This window comes from Amblyomma mixtum, chromosome 1 (assembly GCF_055824585.1).
Source record: "Amblyomma mixtum isolate Tamu chromosome 1, ASM5582458v1, whole genome shotgun sequence".
NCBI classification, from domain to species: Eukaryota; Metazoa; Arthropoda; class Arachnida; order Ixodida; family Ixodidae; genus Amblyomma; species Amblyomma mixtum.
In genome coordinates, this window is record NC_143012.1 from 189,919,857 (window position 1) to 189,943,806 (window position 23,950).

General features: G+C 54.2%; 3 protein-coding genes across 4 annotated transcripts in view; 2 read left to right on the forward strand and 1 right to left on the reverse strand.

Moving 5' to 3' along the window:
• The window catches only part of LOC149370302 (scoloptoxin SSD976-like), a 65,902-nt gene that overhangs the window by 838 nt on the left and 41,114 nt on the right, over positions 1 to 23,950 (forward strand). The window lies entirely within an intron of this gene.
• On the forward strand, positions 1,533 to 4,780 carry LOC149370303 (uncharacterized). Its single transcript, XM_089583017.1, has 2 exons — positions 1,533 to 1,788; positions 1,941 to 4,780. The coding sequence occupies exons 1-2, from the start codon at positions 1,636 to 1,638 to the stop codon at positions 4,617 to 4,619; spliced, it is 2,832 nt and encodes a 943-aa protein (XP_089439143.1). The 5' UTR covers positions 1,533 to 1,635; the 3' UTR covers positions 4,620 to 4,780.
• Positions 11,526 to 18,233, reverse strand: LOC149370304 (uncharacterized). 2 transcript variants are annotated; one of them, XR_016291151.1, is made up of 4 exons: positions 17,360 to 18,233; positions 16,118 to 16,240; positions 15,614 to 15,889; positions 11,526 to 12,941 (listed from the first exon to the last, which is right to left on the reverse strand). XR_016291151.1 is itself a non-coding variant. In XM_089583034.1 (3 exons), exons 1-3 carry the CDS (start codon positions 17,514 to 17,516, stop codon positions 15,675 to 15,677), a joined length of 495 nt encoding a protein of 164 aa, XP_089439160.1. In that variant the 5' UTR covers positions 17,517 to 18,233; the 3' UTR covers positions 15,501 to 15,674. The 2 variants fall into 2 exon arrangements, 1 of the variants encoding a protein (XP_089439160.1); XM_089583034.1 differs by lacking the exon at positions 11,526 to 12,941 and having other exon boundaries at positions 15,501 to 15,889.

Consider the following 23,950-nt stretch of genomic DNA (forward strand, 5'->3'; position numbering starts at 1 on the left):
AGAGAAAATTGGAGAGGACCCTAAAGCTCCGTCTTGAGGGTATGGCACGACAGTGTTCGTCGGCACATCGTGCTCGACAAACCCAATGCCACGAATGCCAGCGTGGCTTCCGCGCCAAACGAACGGGCAGCAAGCCGCAAGCTTTGTGGTGAACGCGCCTTGGATGTGCGCTGCGCTGTTCGCCGCTCACCGTGTGATTCCTGCGACCCAGCACGGCCCCACTGCCCCAGAATGAGACTAGCGGGATGCGCTGCCATCGAGCGCTGTCTGCGAGAGACCGGCTGAGCACATATCACGCCATAACGCTACACTACCACGAAGAACGTCTATTTTACCCCTCACCACGCATATCGCTGACAAAACAACAACAGACGACCTGGCGATAACTCCAGGATCTCACGTTTTCCTCCCCAACGCTCCTTGCACTTTTCTCCCATCTACTCGGTCGTCCCACTTCTCGCACTTTTAGCGCGCGTTCCCAGACACCCTTAGAAAGTGCACGGGTAGGGGTCTCGGACCCAAAGGAGACGCCCTCGACTCAACGTGGCAAGCTCAGCGGAGACCAGCTACCAAGTGACAAGAGGTTTTTGACCGTTTGGTGCCCGCAATTCGCCGGTCGCAAGCCAGGGAATGGGTCGGAGCAAAACTAGAGAGAGACAATACAAAAGAAAGATTGCACCTAAATTGCACTAACTCAAGAGAGCCAAACATGCAAAACACAATTTTTTCGCCGGGCACTGCGACAGTCCAACGACCAGAGGTTCATGACGGTGTCGTCCCGCAGACTGCCGCGCGCTGCCTCGTTGGTTCGTGGCTGGGTGAGAGGCGTTGTCCCGGGAGTCGAGCGGGCGCGCTTCTCTGAAGCTTTAACGGCGGCTCGGACTGGCTGACTGTGTCTTTGTTGTTGCGACTGAGAGAAGGAAGAAAAGGAAAGCGCACGGGCCTGCCGACTGGCTCGAGCCGAGCCACCAGTGCTGCCACGCGCAGGTGTAGGAGGGTTGTGTACTTTATTAACACAAGTGGTGAGTGGTTGTTGTCAGAGCGCCTCCCGCTCGTCTGGTTCGGGCGCAGTGGGGCCTTGCAGGGACTCTGGCACCTCCAAAGCGCCTCTCCCTCGTCTAGTTCGGGCGCAGTGGGGCCGTGCGGGGACTCTGGTCCCTCCTAAGAGCCTCTCGCTCGTCTCTTTCGGGCGCAGCGGGGCCGTGCGGGGACTCTGGCGTCACCTAAGAGCCTCTCACTCGTCTCTTTCGGGCGCAGCGGGGCCGTGCTGGCGTCATCTAAGAGCATCTCGCTCGTCTCGTTCGGGCGCAGTGGGGCCGTGCGGGGACTCTGGCCATCACCACCTAGACTAAGAAGGCCTCTGCTCTCCAGGCTGACGTCAGTGCCACGTCACGACTAGAGGCCTAGCCGCCGACGCGCTGACCGCCGCCGCCGCCGCCACGATTAGTCACTGTCGGAGCATGCTCGGACTTGCCGGCCGGAGGAGCAGTACCGTGCACTGCTTGCATTCTGCGGTAATTTTCTCGCTTGTGAGGTGCTTTGTGAAATAGTTATTCGGCCCTGTGCTGCTCGTGTTCACGCTAGTGTCCTACAAGTGGTGAAAACGTGCGCTGCTATGCTTGGACAGTTGTGAATATGCCAAACAAGTGCTGTGTGCCTGGGTGTAGCGGCAACTACAAATCCGGACCAAAAGTCCATGTGTTCAAATTTCCTGAAGATGCAGAACTGAAGACAGCATGGCTGCGCGCTATTCCCCGAGAGGGCTTCCTTCCTTCGGCATATTGCAGGGTAAGATTGCTATCGTTATTTTTGTTTCTTGAAAAATACAAAGCAAACACGTGCACGTGCGTTGTTAGTGGAATTTCAGCAGTTATATATTTAGTTTTGAGGGAGGCTTCACTGCAATATGTTAGGCATTTTTTTTTTCTATTCACATGCAGGTTTGCGAATTGCACTTCACTGAAGGTGACATCATTCGAGAGGATTGTCATGTGGATGATACTACGGGCCGTACGATAACTGCACCCATGCTCCGTTTGCGTCTCCGACCGGATACTGTTCCGTCAAAATTCCCGAACTGCCCGAGCTATTTATCGAAGGTTTGCAGCAGAAGGGAGAATCCGGAGTCTACAAGAATTCGTTTGGATGCAGCTGCGACTGAAAAAGCTCTTGCAGACTCCCTCGAGACTTTTAGAGCCGAAGAGGAAAAAGATGCAGTTCGGAGCCTAAACGACTTAGCCGAACACGTGCGAACAAGCCAGTCTGAGTTCTGGCATACAATATTGAGCAGTGGCCGCCTCATATTACTGCACATTGTTGAAGATGATGCTCCTTGGGTGAAGTACTCAGTTTCCGTGAAGGCTGATTTGTCTATCACGTTACATTTCCTAAACACGCCAGTTCCAAGGCTAGGGTCCAACCTGTTCGTTCCTCCTCAGGCGAAAAGTAAGAGGGCTTTCGCTGACTTTCTTGAAAGCATCAAGGTTTGGGACAGCAGCGTTTCTTCTAGCTGTAGGGACTCGAATGAAGGAGTTTTTGATGCCATCAATTTCCTGCCTGGCCAGATATCTACAGCGCAGTCAGAGGATAATGATCATGCAGTCCAATTCCTCTGCGAACAGTTGAAGCTTCTGTCTGCAAAGAAGGAGCGAAGGCGCTATTCTATAGATTTCATGGTGTATTGTTGCATTCTCTTCATGATATCACCCCATGCTTATAAATACATGCGAAGCTATGGAGCAATCACAATGCCGCATCTAATGACCATCAGATCAGTTTGCTCATCGTATGGAATAAATCCACAACGGGAGCATCACGGTGCAGCCTTTCTCAGTTGCATGGCGAAAAGGATCTGCGAGCTCGATGACAGACAGCGGCATGTGACGCTTATGGTTGACGAAATTCACATAAAGCGTTATTTTGATTATAAGGGTGGCAATATTGCTGGACTTGCGCACAATTCTGAAGAGGTTGCCAATAGTGCATTCGTTTTCATGGTGCAAAGCCTTACTTGTCCATTTAAGGAAGTTGCACACATTATCCCTGCCCGCAAAGCTGATTCCGCGTTTCTGCACAAGTCAATAATGGATGTCGTGACTGGCCTGGAGAAAATAGGTTACAGAGTTACCTGCATAGTCACTGGCAACAACTCGATAAACAGAAAGGCAATGTCTTACTTTGCATCTCCGCCAACAAACGGAATCGTTTATCCCCATCCATGTGACTCCTCGAGACCGTTGTTTTTTGTGATCGACCCAGTGCACATACTAAAATGCATTCGGAACAACTGGCTAAACCAGAAAAATGACCAGCTGTGTTTCTACTTCCCCGAATTCGAGGATGATACAGCACAACCACGGCGCATGTTGACTGCGTCATTCGCCACCAGCAGAAACGCATACAACCTTGAGTGTGACCAACTTCTTAGATACGGTCATAGTTTATCAAGGAAGGCGCTGTTTCCATCCAATCTTGAAAGGCAAAACGTAAAGCTTGCTCTACAGATTTTCAGCGATGGCTTACCTCACGCACTTCGTGCGCTTGGAAAAACACACAACCTGAACTTCCCAGAGCACACTGCTAGCTTCATTGAGATCATAGTTAAATGGTGGAAAATCGTGAATGTAAAGACTCCGTACAAAGGGAAGAGACTCCGCGACCATTTTCAAGAGCAGGTGTTCCCCTCTGTGGACGATCCTAAACTGGAGTTCTTGTACAAGCTGTTGGACTGGCTCGATGAGTGGCACAGCAAACGCCTCGACAGCGGTTGTTTGACCAAAGAGACGCATACTGCTTTACACCACACAACTCACGCACTCATCGAAGTAGCCCGATACTGCTTTGAAGAGCTTAATCTATCTAACGTTCTTCTGGGAAAGGTGCAGACGGACAGTTTAGAGGAAAGATTCGGCAAATACAGGCAGCTGGCTGGAGCACAATATCATATTTCCTTAAGACAGATTTATGAAGGCCAAAACAAACTACGACTGCAAAAAACGCTGCCTAAACTTCAAGAAATCTGTGCAAGCGAAAAAACTGAGAAGTGGGAACACCTGCACGGATCTGTGGACACGCTGCGCCCTTCGTTCAACGTCGTTGTGACTGCAGCGGCTTTATCAAAGATAACAGACATCATCCCCGTTCTTGTGTACGTTGCAGGATACGCCGTGCATACAGCTCTGAAGAAGCTAAACTGCACAAAATGCAGATCAGCGCTAACAGTGAGCAAGACCATCACAGTTTCGCCCAACGAGGAAAACTACGATCTTGTTAAGCAGCTGGATCGCGGAGGACTTGTTTTCCCGGCAATGTTTGCAGTGAATGCCGTCGCACACAATTACGTCGTAGTTCAACAGCTTGCAAAGGACGCGGAGTTTTTAAGAGCGCCAGACCAGCCTAAGCTCGTCACGGAGCTGACAATGGATTTGCTGACAAATGACGACTCGTGTGAATTTGATGCCTGTGACGATGGACACACGTGCGAATTTGTGCTTAAACACATTCTTTGGTGCAGCACTGACATCCTTCTCAAAAACTTTTGCAGCCGGATGAATGACAGAACCGTTGATGACGACAACAAATCTAAAAAAAGAAAAGCTGAAACCCTAAAAAGCAAATAAACGAACTTGCGTTCCGTAACACGTTTTGTTGGGAACAATTTGTTAAAACACATTATTGTACGCCAAGCGATGAGCTCCCCCAATTCTTGCGCGCGCTTATCTGCTTCCGCAGCGCCCGCAGGCCTCGACGCATGACGTCACGACGGGATCGCTAAGGCCTGAACTTGTCTAGGTGGTGTTGCTCTGGCGCCTCTCGCTCGACTGGTTCGGGCGCAGCGCGGCCGTGCGGTGACTCTGGCGTCACCTAAGAGCCTCTCGCTCGTCTCGTTCGGGCGCAGCGGGGCCGTGCGGGGACTCCGGCGCCTCCTAAGCGCCTCTCGCTCGTCTCGTTCGGGCGCAGCGGGGCCTTGCGGGGACTTCGACGCCTCCTAAGAGCATCTCGCTCGTCTCGTTCGGGCGCAGCGGGGCCGTGCGGGGACTCCGGCGCCTCCTAAGAGCCTCTCGCTCCTCTCGTTCGGGCGCAACGGGGCCTTGCGGGGACTCCGGCTCCTCCTAAGAGCCTCTCGCTCGTCTAGTTCGGGCGCAGCGGGGCCGTGCGGGGAATCCGGCGCCTCCTAAGAGCCTCTCGCTCATCTCGTTCGGGCGCAGCGGGGCCTTGCGGGCACTCCGGCGCCTCCTAAGCGCCTCTCGCTCGTCTCGTGCGGGCGCAGCGGGGCCTTTTGGGCACTCCGGCGCCTCCTAAGAGCATCTCGCTCGTCTCGGTCGGGTGCAGCGGGGCCGTGCGGGGACTCCGGCGCCTCCTAAGAGCTTCTCGCTCGTCTCGTTCGGGCGCAGCGGGGCCGTGCGGGGACTCCGGCGCCTTCTAAGAGCCTCTCGCTCGTCTCGTTCGGGCGCAGCGGGGCCGTGCGGGGACTCCGGCGCCTCCTAAGCACCTCTCGCTCGTCTCGTTCGGGCGCAGCGGGGCCTTGCGGGGACTTCGGCGCCTCCTAGGAACATCTCGCTCGTCTCGTTCGAGCGCAGCGGGGCCGTGCGGGGACTCCGGCGCCTCCTAAGAGCCTCTCCCTCCTCTCGTTCGGGCGCAACGGGGCCTTGCGGGGACTCCGGCGCCTCCTAAGAGCCTCTCGCTCGTCTCGTTCGGGCGCAGCGAGGCCGTGCGGGGACTCCGGCGCCTCCTAAGAGCCTCTCACTCGTCTCGATCGGGCGCAGCGGGGCCTTGCGGGCACTCCGGCGCCTCCTAAGCGCCTCTCGCTCGTCTCGTTCGGGCGCAGCGGGGCCTTGCGGGCACTCCGGGGCCTCCTAAGCGCCTCTCGCTCGTCTCGTTCGGGCGCAGCAGGGCAATGCGGGCACTCCGGCGCCTCCTAAGAGCCTCTCGCTCGTCTCGTTCGGGCGCAGCGGGGCCTTGCGGGGACTCCGGCGCCTCCTAAGAGCATCTCGCTCGTCTCGTTCGAGCGCAGCGGGGCCGTGCGGGGACTCCGGCGCCCCCTAAGAGCCTCTCGCTCCTCTCGTTCGGGCGCAACGGGGCCTTGCGGTGACTCCGGCGCCTCCTAAGAGCCTCTCGCTCGCCTCGTTCGGGCGCAGCGAGCCGTGCGGGGACTCCGGCGCCTCCTAAGAGCCTCTCGCTCGTCTCGTTCGGGCGCAGCGGGGCCGTGCGGGGACTCCGGCGCCTCCTAAGCACCTCTCGCTCGTCTCGTTCGGGCGCAGCGGGGCCTTGCGGGGACTTCGGCGCCTCCTAAGAGCATCTCGCTCGTCTCGTTCGAGCGCAGCGGGGCCGTGCGGGGACTCCGGCGCCTCCTAAGAGCCTCTCGCTCGTCTCGTTCGGGCGCAGCGAGGCCGTGCGGGGACTCCGGCGCCTCCTAAGAGCCTCTCGCTCGTCTCGGTCGGCCGCAGCGGGGCCGTGCGGGGACTCCGGCGCCTCCTAAGAGCCTCGCGCTCGTCTCGTTCGGGCGCAGCGGGGCAGTGCGGGGACTCCGGCGCCTCATAAGAGCCTCTCGCTCGTCTCGTTCGGGCGCTGAGGGGCCGTGCGAGGACTCTGGCGTCACCTAAGAGCCTCTCGCTCGTCTCGTTCGGGCGCAGCGGGGCCGTGCGAGGACTCCGGCGCCTTCTAAGCGCCTCTCGCTCGTCTCGTTCGGGCGCAGCGGGGCCGTGCGGGCACTCCGGCGCCTCCTAAGCGCCTCTCGCTTGTCTCGTTCGGGCGCAGCGGGGCCGTGCGGGGACTCCGGCGCCTCCTAAGAGCCGCTCGCTCGTCTCCTTCGGGCGCAGCGGGGCCGTGCGGGGTCTCCGGCGCCTCCTAAGAGCCTCTCGCTCGTCTCGTTCGGGCGCAGAGGGCCTTGCGGGGACTCCAGCGCCTCCTAAGCGCATCTCGCTCGTCTCGTTCGGGCGCAGCGGGGCCGTGCGGGGACTCCGGCCCCTCCTAAGCGCCTCTCGCTCGTGTCGTTCGGGCGCAGCGGGGCCGTGAGGGGACTCCGGCGCCTCCTAAGCGCCTCTCGCTCGTCTCGTTCGGGCGCAGCGGGGCCGTTCGGGGACTCCGGCGCCTCCTAAGAGCCTCTCGTTCGTCTCGTTCGGGCGCAGCGGGGTCGTGCGGGGACTCCGGCGCCTACTAAGCGCCTCTCACTCGTCTTGTTCGGTCGCAGCGGGGCCGTGCGGGGACTCTGGCGCCTCCTAAGAGCTTCTCGCTCATTTTGTTGGGGCGCAGCGGGGCCTTGCGGGGACTCCGGCGCCTCCTAAGCGCCTCTCGCTCGTCTCGTTCGGGCGCAGCGGGCCCGTGCGGGACTCTGGCGCCTCCTAAGAGCCTCTCGCTCGTCTTGTTCGGGCGCAGCGGGGCCTTGCAGGGACTCTGGCGCCTCCTAAGCGCCTCTCGCTCGTCTCGTTCTGGCGCAGCGGGGCCGTGCGGAGACTCTGGCGCCTCCTAAGAGCCTCTCGCTCGTCTTGTTCGGGCGCATCGGGGCCGTGCGGGGACTCCGGCGCCTCCTATGCGCCTCTCGCTCGTCTCGTTCGGGCGCAGCGGGGTCGTGCGTGGACTCTGGCGCCTCCTAAGAGCCTCTCGCTCGTGTCGTTTGGGCGCTGGGGGGCGTTCGAGGAATCCCCACACAGTCACACTGCGCCCGAACGAGACGAGCGATAGGCGCTTAGGAGGCGCCAGTGAACCTAAGATGCGCATGCGCTGCCATCGCACGCTATCTGTTGGGGCACTGTTGTACTCTGCGAGGAGGTGGTCTGAGTGAGCGGCGCCAGATGTGGCTACGTGCGCGCCAAGCGAAGAGGAAAAGTAGCGGAAGTGCACTTGCTCCTCTCTTAACTGCGACTGCGACTCTGGCGCCTCCTAAGCGCCTCTCGCTCGTCTCGTTCGGGCGCAGCGGGCCCGTGCGGGTACTCTGGCGCCTCCTAAGAGCCTCTCGCTCGTCTTGTTCGGGCGCAGCGGGGCCTTGCAGGGACTCCGGCGTCTCCTAAGCCCCTCTCGCTCGTCTCGTTCGGGCGCAGCGGGGCCGTGCGGGGACTCCGGCGCCTCCTAAGCGCCTCTCGCTCGTCTCGTTCGGGCGCAGCGGGGCCGTTCGGGGACTCCGGCGCCTCCTAAGAACCTCTCGCTCGTCTCGTTCGGGCGCAGCGGGGTCGTGCTGGGACTCCGGCGCCTCCTAAGCGCCTCTCGCTCGTCTTGTTCGGGCGCAGCGGGGCCGTGCGGGGAGTCTGGCGCCTCTCGCTCCTCTCGTTCGGGCGCAGCGGGGCCTTGCGGGCACTCCGGCGCCTCCTAAGCACCTCTCGCTCGTCTCGTTCGGGCGCAAAGGGGCCTTGCGGGCACTCCGGCGCCTCCTAAGCGCCTCTCGCTCGTCTCGTTCGGGCGCAGCGGGGCCTTGCGGGGACTCCGGCGCCTCCTAAGCGCCTCTCGCTCGTCTCGTTCGGGCGCAGCGGGGCCTTGCGGGGAATCCGGCGCTTCCTAAGAGCCTCTCGCTCGTCTCGTTCGGGCCCAGCGGGGCCTTGCGGGGACTCCGGTGCCTCCTAAGCGCCTCTCGCTCGTCTCGTTCGGCCGCAGCGGAGACGTGCGGGGACTCCGGCGCCTCCTAAGCGCCTCTCGCTCGTCTCGTTCGGGCGCAGCGGGGCCTTGCGGTGACTCCGGCGCCTCCTAAGTGCCTCTCGATCGTCTCGTTCGGGCGCAGCGGGGCCGTGCGGGGACTCCGGCGCCTCCTAAGAGCCGCTCGCTCGTCTCGTTCGGGCGCAGCGGGGCCGTGCGGGGTCCCCGGCGCCTCCTAAGAGCCTCTCGCTCGTCTCGTTCGGGCGCAGCGGGCCTTGCGGGGACTCCAGCGCCTCCTAAGCGCATCTCGCTCGTCTCGTTCGGGCGCAGCGGGCCTTGCGGGGACTCCAGCGCCTCCTAAGCGCATCTCGCTCGTCTCGTTCGGGCGCAGCGGGGCCGTGCGGGGACTCCGGCCCCTCCTAAGCGCCTCTCGCTCGTCTCGTTCGGGCGCAGCGGGGCCGTTCGGGGACTCCGGCGCCTCTTAAGAGCCGCTCGTTCGTCTCGTTCGGGCGCAGCGGGGTCGTGCGGGGACTCCGGCGCCTACTAAGCGCCTCTCACTCGTCTTGTTCGGTCGCAGCGGGGCCGTGCGGGGACTCTGGCGCCTCCTAAGAGCTTGTCGCTCGTTTTGTTGGGGCGCAGCGGGGCCTTGCTGGGACTCCGGCGCCTCCTAAGCGCCTCTCGCTCGTCTCGTCCGGGCGCAGCGGGCCCGTGCGGGGACTCTGGCGCCTCCTAAGAGCCTCTCGCTTGTCTTGTTCGGGCGCAGCGGGGCCTTGCAGGGACTCTGGCGCCTCCTGAGCGCCTCTCGCTCGTCTCGTTCGGGCGCAGCGGGGCCGTGCGGGGACTCTGGCGCCTCCTAAGAGCCTCTCGCTCGTCTTGTTCGGGCGCATGGGGGCCGTGCGGGGACTCCGGCGCCTCCTATGCGCCTCTCGCTCGTCTCGTTCGGGCGCAGCGGGGTCGTGCGGGGAGTCTGGCGCCTCCTAAGAGCCTCTCGCTCGTGTCGTTTGGGCGCTGGGGGCGTTCGAGGAATCCCCACACAGTCACACTGCGCCCGAACGAGACGAGCGATAGGCGCTTAGGAGGCGCCAGTGAACCTAAGATGCGCGCGCTGCCATCGCACGCTATCTGTTGGGGCACTGTTGTACTCTTCGAGGAGGTGGTCTGAGTGAGCGGCGCCAGATGTGGCTACGTGCGCGCCAAGCGAAGAGGAAAAGTAGCGGAAGTGCACTTGCTCCTCTCTTAACTGCGACTGCGACTCTGGCGCCTCCTAAGCGCCTCTCGCTCGTCTCGTTCGGGCGCAATGGCGCCGAACGAGACGAGCGACGACGATTCACTGGCGCTTAGGAGGCGCCAGTGAATCTAGGTGGTGCTGGCATCGCGCGCTATCTGCAGTCGTGGTCTACCACTGGAGGTTGGCCACCCCGCTCGCACCACTTCGACCTTTTGCTTCAACTTCATATACCGTTCGGTCTCCCCCGCGGTGATACTATGCTGTTGGCCGCCTGTGGCAGGGAGTGGCGTTCACAAACGCCTATTCTAAGCTCATCAGAATGGCAGACTCTCCAGCGTGTGAGCAGTGCGGTTGCGATGAAACGATAAGGCACCTCCTCTGTGACTGCCCTGGTTTTGACCGATAGCGCGGCTTCCTGAATACTACTCTCTACCGCTTGGACTCGCATCCTCTAATAGAGTCCAAGGTTCTGGGGCCTTGGACACAACCTTGCTAACAAAGGAAATTGGTGAAAGCGCTCCTAAGATTCTTAAAGGACTCGGGGTTGTATTGCTGTCTACAACCTTCAAGTTTTTAAATCGCTCACGACTAGAGTTACTGTATATGCTATCAAAGGTAGCAGAGTTGCGCGTAGGTCCGCCATCTTGCCTGTCAAAAAACCGGAGTTATGCGGCGAAGCCGCACTCCGTTTCCGCAGGAGACATGCGTAGCGCATCACCGATCGACCGTGGGCGCTTTTCCAAAGTTTGTAAGTCACTTTTTCGCTTAATCGAAACAAAGAGCATCGAAACCGCTGACTGCGTAAAACAATTAAGAATTATAGTAAAAAGAAGAAGCGCTGCTCTTTCTAGCGCGCGGCGTAAGGTGCAGTAGCAGGCGATTCACACAGCCTCCTTCCCCGAATATTTTACGTGACAACTAAAGGGCAGACTCAGTATTTTAGATACGCCGGACAAATTCAGCATTCATTCATCTTTGCGGCAACGTTTAATCGCCGGATCTGCGTTAAAGAACCTGTTAGAAGAAGCGCTGCTCTTTCTAGAGCGCGGCGTGAGCTGCAGTAGCAGGCGATTCACACAGAGATCTTTCCCCGAACTTTTTGCGTGATAACTAAAGGGCAGACTATGTATTTTAGACACTCCGTACAACTGCAGCATGCCGGACATGCGTTAAAGAAGCCTGTTTATAGTACCCTTTATTTAATCTGAAACTCCTACGAAAAGTTACGATCCCGAACTATAAATATACAGTATAAACTCCAGAATACAGTTTACTTTAACTGGATGAATGTTAGCATCTGAAGTAAACAATTGGATGCCTAAACATGTTTTCAATCGCTTAAAAATTGTTTCCTTTTCCACTTTTTTGCCAACAAGGATAAATTTGGTAGCATATACAGTAACTCTAGATAAATACGCAGAGCAGCGCAGAGCTCAATTTCGGAGCTTAAGCAGTGTAAACGATGAAGTGCAGAGCCTAAAGTCCAACCTGTTTTTGGTAAAGAAATCTTAATGCAACATTAAGAAAAAAAATGTCAGTAAAGTGCGGGTACGTTGACAAAACATGCTCACAGCGCAACATAACTAGATATTTAATCTAGTGAGCTGTACCTAGTTAACGCTCTCTTTTACATAGAAAACTGTACTAAACATGACGTCTACACCTAATTATGTGCACCAGCTCTCAACATCCAGGTTTTTCGAGATCATATCACTTATGAATCAAAGACCAACTGCAATGGTATGTAAACTCGGGTACACCTTCAGATTTCCTGCAGAGAAGTACCTTGCATCGACCTGCCAGCAGTAACGGGTATCACAGCCACACTTTCAAGAATTTTATTTCTTTGGGTGCCTTTCAACTTTGTTGATTCGAAATGTAACCTTCGAGAGTGTAGCAATCCACGGTTCATTTCTCAAAAAGGAGTTAGAGCCGCACTATGCAATAAAGCAAAATACAGTAAAAATATTATATTTTACATCATGGCACATTTACCTACTCTAGTGTATGCTTCACAAAGCAATACTGGTTTAAATATCCTTACCTAGTGGAGATCTGCAATTTGTCGACATCCCAAGTGGTGCATTATTAGGAAAATAATATCAACTTTCTTTTCTATAAAAGTCTGTGCAAAGGCAATGTGGTGCATTCCATGCAAAAAACTGGCAATTACAGTGACATTTGCATAAAATTAACAGCTCACACTCTTCTTCGAACATTCAGAAGACTTCCACTCCATTCAGGGAGCTTCCATCCGTGGAGACACAGCCAACAAAAGCACCTTGCTGTGAGTCAAGCAATTCCACCTAAACCATATTTGATGTAATGGGCAGTTGAGTGAAAATTTATGTCTGTTCAAGTATTCTTACCTACAGACCCTTCAATAAGGGTACAAAGAACAACAGTTCCTGCTGTAAGGTGTTGCATGCTAGAAAAACACGTAAAGTACTAGAGACTGAATTTTTAGTCAGTAAATAGTGCGCTTATTCATCTATAGAAAGGCACTTAAAGGTACAAAGAGAAAGAGAAAACTTTTTTCGTTTTGTGTTTTCAGGTAGGAGCCCTTAGTCTAGTCCCTTTATGGCAACAGCCGCCGCTCACACCAGCCCTCGGGCTATGTGCTGCAGAGGGCCGCCTCCTACTGCGTGTAAGGGGGTTGGGAGCAATTTAGCGTATCAATGCCTTGAGGTGGCTGCTAGCGTTCCACTGTGATGGGGAACATCTTTTGTGGCACACCACAGCTGAGGCAAGTGCTACAATGAGATGTTCCATTTTAGCCGTGATGAAAGCCGAAATGGTCACTATAAGCTGTCACAAACCCCGATCAGTTTGTAAGCCTTCACTGCACGCAGCACGGTACGTGAAAGGACAGAGTGCAGTCCATCAACATGTTACTTACAACCGAGCCATAGCAAGAAAGAGCAGGAGTTCAGACAGTTATTTAGTAACAAGTCTGCTGAGCTATATGTAAGCAATGAAGATAACATAGAGACAAAGAACGAGGTCTTCACCAGAATTAGACAATCCGCATTAGAAGCACAGGGCGAAGAACCTTAGAAGGACTTTCAGTAAACTCTCACAAGAGATGAGAGACCTTACCTAGCGCAGCAGTCTAGAAAGAGAGCAGCAGTTTGCAATTGGTGGCGAGGTGCTGAAAGTAGTAAGACAATAAAAGAGAATTAGGGCACGTAGTCACAGCTGATCCGGATCATGAGAGGGAAATAACTTGAAGAATAAGAATGGGGTGGAGCGCATATGGTAGCTTCTCTCAGATCATGAATAGCAGTTTACCAATATCTCTCAAGAGAAAAGTATACAACAGCTGTATCTTACCAATGCTCACATATGGGGCATAAACGTGGAGGCTAACAAAGAGAGTTCCGCTTAAGTTAGGTTAACGTTAAGAGCTCAGAAGCGGGCGGAGTGGGTGAGAGAACAAACGCTGTTTAATGAAAGCCTAGTCGAAATCAATATGAAGAAGTGGGCTTGGGCAGGGCATGTAATGCGAAGGCAAGATCACCGCTGGTCCTTAAGGGTAACGGAGTGGATTCCAACAGAAGGCAAACGTAGCAAGGGGCGGCAGAAACTTAGGTGGGTGGATGAGATTAAGAAATTTGATTAAGATACGGTGGCCGCATCTGGAGAAGGACAGATTTAATTGGAGAGACATGGGAGAGGCCTTTGCCCTGCAGTAGGCGTAGTCAGGCTGATCATGATGATGGTGATGATGATGTTGATCTAGCGCAATCAGAATATGAAGGTTTCCAATCCAACAGATGAAGCACAGCTCTATGAAATAACAAAGCTGATAAACAAATACAAGGCAAATGACATCAGAAAGTAGATCATAGAAGCAACTGAGGCAACAGTGAAGGGCGGAGCAGCATGTAGACAGCAACAAAATATTGGATATCAGCCGCAACGAGGTATATATGCTATAAAGGGTACGTAAGACACAGTCATTGGCAATTTTGATCACATCACAAATGTATTAGAACTGGAATGAACTATACCTCTAAAGTGCAAAGTGCAAAGCAGAAATAACGCTCCGGCGAACACATGGAAAACCAAGGTTTACATGTGAACCGCAGCAACGGCCTAGTCGTTTGAGCATCCGCCTCGCATGCGGGGGATAAGGGGCTCGATGCCCAGTGCCACCGGGTACCCACCGGTGATACAATGGGCACAAGCTTCCCCTCGCCTGGTGCTCGGCTTCTTTAGGGTGAAATGCCTGGGAAATTGGTCTTTGACCCCACCTTGTGAAGACAAAAGTGCCTTGTGCCATGGCGCTCTTTGGCCACAGTTGCCCTTGCGCCATAAAAATCCATCATCAACATCAAATATTATATATGTAAGGTTGAAGCGTCCCTTTAAGTGTGCTTCAAATATTTTCTGCTCATGACAGCTAAATAATGCAAAAATGATCATGACCGTTTCAGAAACTGGAAGAGTTTTCTGAAGCATTGTGAATCTTGTCTCTGAAACCTTGACCTAAAATGCGTCAAGTACCTCAGCATTGTTAAACTATAGGCAACATTTTGACTCAGTACACGCATGCCAATGCTCTTTGAGCCACACTTTCCAGACTGTCGCAGTGTGTACAAGAGGTGCGTATTTCTTCGTTTTAAAGCGAACCTTAGTCGGCAAAGAAAAAATGTGACAAAGCTTTTTCCGCAATACTGTGGCATGTAGGAAATTCTTGGAGAAGGTCAGCTCTTCCCGAAACAGCTTCCTTGAGGCTTTGGATATTGCACCGTGAGTTGAGCAGATTGGCTTCATTGGCTCTAAAGAATATCTCACCAGCTTGCAATAACCTCACTAGAGGCTGAGATGGCATTTTCAGAGGACTTCGGCCATGTTGGGCATAACATTTCAAAGCTAACAGCTCTGGAATTGCCCTTGTTGCATCAATAATGCTCAAGTGACACGCTCGGCACAACTTGTGCTTGTGTATCACGGCATATTCTTTGAGCTCAGCATTGAGATCTTTATCTCTCAGAAATAAGAGATCCTGGTAGTCATCAGTACTGTATGAGCCTTACTTACCGGTGAGGGAGGACTGAGCCAGCACAATAACCCTAAATATTGAATTAAACTCGCTGGCACGGGGCACAGGTGTCTTAAATCGGATAGAGCTGAACAAATTCTCTAGAGCACCTTGGCTTAATGGGCTCAACATCAAAAACTTAAAACCTAACTCGGCTATGTAGCACTGCCTCAAAGCTAATTCTGAAACTGTAGACAAAACAGCACCAGTTCGCACTGGTTTCCAGGCTGCTTTGCCAACATTGTTTACAACCGTAAGTCCCGAGAACAAAGCAATGAAATCCAGTAGGAACTGCTTGGCGTCATCTGTTTTTGGGGACAAAGGTCACTCAGAGCGGTGTTTCTAGTCCGCGATGTCAGAATCGTGAACCAGAAGAACACTTTTTATCGGTGAAAAATCCTGTAGTGAGAGCCGAATTTGGCAGCAGCGCTTTGGACACCAAATACCTTAAGGCTGCAGCAGTGCTATGATGCAACAGTGCATGGGCAGAGGCAACATTCATATTCTCGAAATGGTTCGGGTCCAGATCACGTGCCTTTAGATGTGGCATTAATTTTAGTCTGTGCTTATCGTCTATAGCACAGGCCAGCCGTATATGTTTAAGAGAGCTGCAAGAAAGGAAAAAAAAAGTTTGTAGCTCAGTAAACATTTAATGACCTGCACAAGGTACCTATACACAGAAGCACGCAAGCATGTTGCAGTAGTCTGAAGCCGCGACAATCCTTCACAGTGGCATGCTTTCCGTTAAACATCTAACATGCACTTTGCTGACTGACCTTGTCGCTGGGTAGTCTCTGCTTAGCCACAGTCACTTCTTGAGCAGGTGAGGCGGATCTCCTAAAAGTGCAGCTGTCGCCCACTGCCACAGGGGTGGGGACCGGACGTCTGGGGCTTGCCATATTTAGTAGCGTGAATGCCACAGAGCCTCCAAATCGCCATGTTTCCTGGGCCTATGTCAGTGACCAGAGTGTTGACCGTGATGCCTGCAGCATCTGCTTTCTTTATGGCTTCAAAAATGCACTCTTTTACTTGATGTGCGTCAAAAGAAGAAGCTGTTAAAGAAAAGGCAGACATTGTAACTCACAAAACACAACGACAAGGATAAGTTGAACCAAAATGCAATCTTATAACTAATGTTTTCTGTTCCACATTTAGCCCACAACATTAGTGTTAAGGCTTATTTCTAGCTTTCATGGCATCTATGCTGAAAAATAGATTTAAATTAATGCACTATCAACAAAAAGCTATAATAAAAACACTAAAGCAAATAACATGCTCACATGTAAAATGGTAGGCAACTGCCTGCTTCCATCGCGTGGTCAGCCCAGCCAGCATAAACCCGAGAGCATGTGCTGCCAGCTCATCCTTCACAGAAGGATTGGAAGGCCTAATTGTGGGATGCCCTGAAATGCGAAGTCCACATTTCAATAGGCTACTGCACTGAGGACACTTTCATCGCAAAGCAATACACAAAGTGGTTGTGGTGTTAGTGACGCCGAACAAAAATTGATGGATTCCTCAATGATGCACCTGTGTGAAGACTTCACTAAGACGCGTATTCGTCACGAGCACGCATTAGTTGGAAGCTGCCATTCTCCATGGAGAATACTATGGACTCACACAGCCTTCACCCCTGTCACTGCCACTCATGATTAGCAGTTTTTAAGAGGTCATATCATGGACTTCCTAGGTGATGGGTGTTCCACCAGTGATACCTCAAAGAATACAGACGGTGTGAGGCCACCTAACGTACCAGAATACGTTTGCTCCAAAGATGTCTGTTCGGGTTAAGCATTCATTTCCTGTTTACAGGGCCATTCGCAGTGAGAACAACACACAGGCTGAAAGCTGCGAGATGAATGCCACCAGCTGCTCCTTTGACAAGATTTATACAGATCTGTAGACACATACCATCAATTTGTTTTGCCTTAGCTGTTTTTCCCTGTTTTTTATTTGCGGTGGGCATATATTTAGGCTTAGAAGTTTTCTTGTATGGATTTAGCACTTCTATGAGTTACCCCCTCGATGTGTCGTAGTAGACCCCAAAGTGCAGCTTTTGAATGCACCTTACCTGCTCACTGGGCCAGAGTATTCGTATGAAAAAACAATAAACACACTTACAGACCACACAGCAGCCGTTATTGCCCCAAGCCAAACATTGTAAAAGTTTTTACAGAAAACTGCATAATACACTGCTGCCTTTTAAACCTCACAAGCAAGCCTTCTCTTCATTTTCTTACCAAGAGCATAACCCAAACCCGTGTAAGTGCTGTGTAAACTGAATGTGGGTTGCGAAGTTTACCGTGTTTATTCTAGTCCCTATCAAGCATAATCTTCTACTCCAAACAAATCTTCTGCCGTCTAAAATGAGCTTTAGTGCATAAAGATCCTGCCCATAGTTATGACAGATTAATGGCTTGCTAGCTTACTAATTTCTATGTACAAGGAGTATCCTCTGTGGCAGGGTCTGCTTATTTCTGTTCAAACGTCGCGTAACAGTACTAGCGGACAGTTTTACCTACCAATAATGCTTCCAGTTGAAGCATCGAAGTCCAGGCCTGGATTTAGCTGCATTTCGTTCATAAGCAAGGAGGCATGGCGCTCTTCTGGTTGCATTGATGACGACCTCTGTCTTAGTGCCGCAAAAACCACATCCAAGACTTCTTTAAAAACGTACATGTTACATCAATGCTAAGCAACATAACAATGCTCTCTTCAGCTTATCTGTTATGTTTACCGGGGCTGAATTTGATGTGCTCTGTTTGCTGTTGGAGCGCCCTTTTCGCCAGTAGAGGCACATCATTTTCTTTCACGAAGTCGTAGCCTTTGCTGCCACATGCAACTTTTAATTGCAGACCTTTCTGCACCATCTCTGGTGAACACGAGCTGCCCTGTATTGTACTCTTCTCCAGCACACGAATTCGGTCGGTAGAAAGGACTCTTGACACAGATTCACGCAGTCGGTCTCTCTCTCTTTTTGCCTGACGCCGTCGCTTGTACTCTTTGTTGAGGCGTCGCTCCAGCACTATCTCTCTCTGAGGTTTTGCAGACATTTTGTATCCTATGGACAGGAAAAAAAATAATGAGCTCACTGCTTGCATTAATACTGATTTTTACGAAGAAGACTGATCTCTCGTTTGGCAACTTACGACGCGGTGCTGAAAGCAAGCCTCTCCCTGGAACACCAATCTCTGAAAGTTTTTGTTTTGACTGCCCTTCAAGGAGAATACATCATTAGGAAGACTTAATTGTTTTCCTTGATGATAAATTTCGCTTCACACAAGGAATAGATTCAGTAGTTGCAGAATGGGGCGCCCATCCATGCCATAATCAGTACAATTCATCTTTTCCATTATGCAATAAACTGAATCTGCATATGGCCTGTTGTAAATACATTCAAATCCAAATACATTACGACAAAGTTTAGCGCACTCACGGCGAAACGACAAGGTGGACAGGACAACACAAACGCTTGAAGCGCTGGTGTTGTCTTATCTAGCTTATATTTCGTCGTGAGTGCGCTGAAGTTTTTTGTGATCCATTACCAACTAGATGAGATGTCGATCCTTCACTTGGACAAATACATTCACACTCGCCTCATAGTGCCGAGCCGAGGCAGTGCTGGAGGAAACAGATGTATCTCATGGCACACAGCACATTGAGTAGTTTCCATTACAAAGAAACATACTTAAGGAAAAAAAACAGACAGCGAGCGTCAGTTGAACAATAAAAAGCTACATTGATGGTACATGCAATGCCTGCTGCTTTCATCATTTTCTAAGCATTTCAACACTAGCAAAAATTTGTCTTCACTCACGGCAACCGCAGCGCAGGCTTCCGAAAGTGACGAGACCTGCATGCGACGTGCAAGGTGTCGACCAATAGCATTATCTCACCTCAAGATGCTGAAACAGCTTGGATGGTGCCAGGGGGCACTTCCAGTGCTGTGCAGTCTGCATGATAAAAGGAGCACTCATAAAAAAAACAGAGAGAACCAGTATCACATGAACTACGAACTACTAAGTCTCTTGTGGTGAGAATATAACCTGCATTTATTTATCAAAACGCTAGCAGACATTTCTCTCCACATATGAAGATTGCAGTTCGGGCTTTGGGAAGTGTTGAAGCCTTTGCATGGCCTGGCTGCTAAGAGAGAGCCCTATCTAACCTGAAGGTTGTGGGAATCCTGGCTTTCCGCCGTCGCCTTTGCGCGGCTTGCTGGCCTCCCGCGTTGTTTCTCCTCTTTCCCTTGCTCCCGCCTCAGGCGGTGGAGAGGCGGCTGGGTGACTAATCACTGTCATTTAGCCACAGCTCCGCCCCGGCTCCCCAAGGGCCTTTGCCATTGGCGCCTTTTGGCGGGAATCCGGGACCCGCTCTGGGCGGCCGCGCACCGCGCGACCGTCCGAGCGGGGCCCAGAGAGAGGGATCCCTCCGAGACAGCGTAAGGTGCGTACGTTACTGTTTGTCCGTGCCGGCCTTTGCCGTTCGGACCAGTGCTTACTCGAGCTCGCCCGCACGTGTCCTCTGACCTGCAGCGGCTCGAGCCTGTCCAGCGGGGTCCAGCGACCTCCGACAGGCGTACCTTGCGTTGATTGCCCACTCTCTCTCGCAACCGGCCCAACGGTCGACACGAGAGAGAGATCACAGCACTGCCGCGGGGACATTCTCCTGCAGCGGCGTGCTAGCGGCGCGCATTACTCGAGTCGCTTCGTGCGCGCAGCGAAGCCTTGCTCCTCGCGCGCCCCCGGGACGGGGTGACTGTTGAGTGTTTGTGTACCTGCTGAAGGACGACGTGAATAAACGTCTCCTTTGTGAACTTGGAGGCCTATTTCTTTGCGGCGAATCGCTCTCCTCCCAGCGGAGGTTGAGTGCGCTGCAACGGTGTCCCAGTGTGTGTGTGGTGACGGCTGATCGGGGCCCTTGGCTCGCGCGAAGCTCGAACCCGCGGTGGGTGGTGGCCTGTGTCCACGTAGGAACCCACAACTGGCGCCCAACGTGCTAAGTCATTGGCGCTTACGCCTTTGATGGCACATTAGCCGAGCAGGTCGTCTTGCCGATCACGCTTGCGCACCATGTCTACCACCCCCAGCGGGGCACTCGGCAGCTACATGTCGGCTCCCTACGGAGTTGTAGCGTCGTTTGATCCGCTGGCTGCTGTTCCTTCGAATAGCTAGACACCGTGGTTGGCCACGGCCCCCATTGGGGTTTACGGCGCACAACCCAAAATGTCGACCACGCGGCTCCCATTGGAGCTGTATCGGAAGCACCCTGCGGTGCATCCGCTGGTCGCATGCCTCAGCTGTGCACGCTTTCCGCCCAGTGCGAAAGCAGTTCGTGTCACGCTGCCGCAACCGGCAGTTTCGAACAGCAGCAGCCGTGCACCGCGAGCAGTCAATTCTGCTCTGGGAACGGCGAGGCGCTGGCCCGGTTCCCTGTGGAAACCGCGCCGCTCATCGAACTAGGAGACTTGCCTCCCTCGTTCGTGCAGCCCGCCCAAGCCTCCACTGAGGCAGGGGCGCAGTCGCTGAGGCCGGGGCTCCATTGAGCCAGATGCGGAAAAACTTCGAGCCATACTCGAATTTCCCGCGCCCAAGGACGTACGCGGCCTGCGCCGTGGTGTGGGAATGGCCAACTATTATCGTCCTGTGCCCGCGTGCAGGCACCCTTGACCGAGCTCTTGGGAAAGACTGCCGCGTGGCGATGGGAGCCCGAGCAAGAGCGATCCTTTCGCCTCCTGTCTAGTGCCATTGCCGAGACAGCGCAGCTCAGGCTACCCGACCTGACCAGACAGTTCGTAGTCCAGATTGACGCGAGCGATCTGGGTTTAGGAGTAGTTCTCCTACAGGAGTTCGATGGCGTGCTGCAACCGCTGGCCTTTGCCAGCCGCTCCTTGCTGCCCTCGGAGAGGAATTATTCCGTGACCGAGAAGGAGTGCCTCGCCATCGTGTTTGCACTGCGCAAATTTGACGTCTACCTTGATGGAACGCAATTCGTGGTGCAGACAGACCACAGTGCGCTCAGTTGGCTGATGCGGCTCCGCGAGCCTGCGGGTCGGCTGGCGCGCTGGGCTCTCCTGATACAGCATTACGACTTTTCCGTGCAGTATCGAAAGGGGAGCACAAACGTGGTAGCTGACGCGCTATCCCGTGCCCCACTCGCCAGCGGCGCCTTGACGCCTGTAGGCGGAGGGGGCGAAACAGCGGACGAGCCGCCGGGCGGCAAGGAGGGGGAACCCGCAAACGGGTTAACCCATTCCGCTAACCAGGCAAGCAGCGCTTCGCAAAGCGGACGAGAGGCAAAGCTCTTCGTGAGCGCCTCGGAGTTGCCGACGCGAACGGAAATTTTGGCTGCAAACCTGAGTGGGGACGAGACCACGCTCCCCTCTGGGATGACTGGAATCGTTTTCAGCCGTAAAGAGCTACTGAAAGCCCAGCAAAATGACCCCTTTTGTCGCGTAATGAGCGACGGTCTCAGGGAGACGGAGCGCCGTGACGCTACTGGTATTGTAGCGGGCGCAGGGGGGCAGAAGCCAGCGTGTGTCGCGGCGAACCCCGGGGATTCATATTTGCTGGACAACGACGGGCTCGTGCTGAAATACATAGCCACCGATGACGAGTCCATCGACCCGTTCAAGGTGGTTATCCCCAAAAGTCTGAGAGGCGCACTGTTGAGATTCTCTCATGACGAACCACTGGCCGGTCATCTGAGTGGCTCCAAAGTTTTTGCAAAACTGAGTCAATCGGTGACGTGGCCCGGCATGAAGCGTGACATTTTCCGCTATTGCCGTTCCTGCCATGTCTGTCAAGCGGTGAAGTCACGGGGCGGCAAGCCGCCTGGAATGATGAAACCAATTGACAGTGTGCGTCCGTGGCAGATGGCCACCTGCGATTTGATGGGGCCTTTCCCCAGGAGCAAGCAGGGGTTCATTTACCTGATGGTAGTCGCTGACCACTTTTCCAAATGGGTTGAGTTGTACCCCCTTCGGAAAGTGTCAGCACGAGCGGTGCTGGATAAACTCCAGGAAGTGTTCTGTCGGTTCGGCTTTCCGGAAAGACTGATCACGGACAATGCGTCCTATTTCACCGCTCGGGTGTTCGGTAACACGTGCCGTTCCCTCGGAATCGAGCACTACACCACTTCACCCTACCACCCCCAGTCCAATTTGACCGAGCGAATCAACCGAACGCTCAAGCCAATGCTGGCGGCCTTTGCCGAGTGTCAAAAGGATTGGGCAGACCATTTGAGCGAGTTTGCGTTCGCCATCCGAACAGCTGAGAATCGCTCAACTGGTTTCTCTCCCGCCTTCCTCAATTTCGGGAGGGAGCTGGCGAATCCGATGTCAAACGTCGTGCAGAGCCAGCTCGGGGATGAGCAGACGCGGGCAGACTGCTCTGCTTATGCGTCGACGCTTCGGGACCGGCTTGATCGGGCTCTCAACAGAGCAAGGCAGAGTTTGGCGGCAGCCAGAGCCCAACAGAAGGCTCAATATGACCGCAAGCACCGCCGCCTGACTTTTCAGGTGGGTGATCTTGTCCTGAAGCGCAACCACGTTCTTAGCGATGCGAGCAAGGGGTTCTCAGCCTCGCTCGCTCCTAAGTGGCTTGGTCCGTACCGAGTGGTCAGAGTCTGGTCGCCACTAGCGTACCTGCTGGAGGATCCCCTTACGGGGAAAACCAGCCGTGCCCACATCGCAGACCTGAAGGCCTACGCGTCACGGTCTGACGAGCTTGCGCCGGTACCCATTGGTATCAAAGGCAAGCGCAAAGGCACAACTGGTGCTGCGGAACGCAAGCGTACGGAGCACCGGTACAATCTGAGGCGACGGTCACCGGTGTGATTGATGCCGGACGGCGGACTTTTCCGCAACCGAAGGCACGCAGCCTCAGCTAGCTGGCGAGCTTTCTCGTCAGGCCCTACCTAGGCGAAGCACGGTGTGTTATTTTTTTTTGTTTTTGCAGCATGGTCAGTTCCAGCCTTGCGTGTTTATCTATTTATTTATTTGTTTTGTTTGAGTCAGTTTCTAGCCACTTTCGTTTCCCCGCTTGTACGTCTGTTTTCGTTCTAACGTACCGAGATGTACATAGGCAAACTTCAGCCCGCTCGTGCTTGCTCTTATCTGCTAGAAGGAATAGATTGGGTGTCGTTTGTACAGCGCGCCTTTTCTCATTTCCGGCCCGACTGTGGGTGGTGGGCTCGTTAAGGAGCCGTGTGTCGCGGTGCGAGTTTTGTGCGGCCCGCATGGAGGGGAAGTTGGCGGGGCGTTTGGGGCGATGGGGGGCGGAAAGTGCACCCTTTGACCCTCGCCGCGGCGCCTCTGGACGCTTCTGATGGGGGGGGGGGGGTCGTTGTCGCCGACCAGCGTCCGCGCACTTGCGGGTGTATGCGTGGTTGTGGCTGTGACTGTGTGCGCGCGTAACCATGAGCCAAGGCGACGCCTGTGAGTTGTGCCGTTGTGTCCTTCTGCGTGAGCGCGAGGATGAGAAGGACCCCTCGCTGTGGACAAGGTTACACATCTGGACGCCGCCGAACGTCCTCGCCCGTTTCAGCCGGCGTGAAAGGGGTGCACTAACTTTCTTGTGCCCGAACGTGATGTCGTGTCCAAGGGCGCGAGGTCAGTGCTCTGCCGCGGCCCCGTCGTCATCAACGCACCCTACATCAACGGAAAGAAGACCGCCATCAGTCGTCGGCTCTCCCAGCCCGTTCAACTTGAAGTCTGCGAGCGGTGAGTCGCCGACCGGCCCACTGGGCCGCGCCATCGAACTTTGAGGCTGACGTCCACCTGTCACATAGCTGTACAGTTGTATTCACATCTTCTTGTGTACCGTGTATGTAATCGGCAGGCTGCCTTGATTTACTGAAGCGTATGCCAGGGTTTGTTTGTTTGCCTTGTTTTTACTTTGTTTTCTTACGTTGTTCTGGCTCGAACTGAAGGGTAGCTAGTTTTGTTTTGTGTATTCATTTCTTTATTTTTGGAACTGAAGTGTAGCTTATTTTTTTTGTGTATTGATTTCTTTATTTTGGCCGCGTGCTTTGCCGATGGGTAGGAGGGCATTTAAGGAGAGGGGGATGTGGGAATCCTGGCTTTCCGCCGTCGCCTTTGCGCGGCTTGCCGG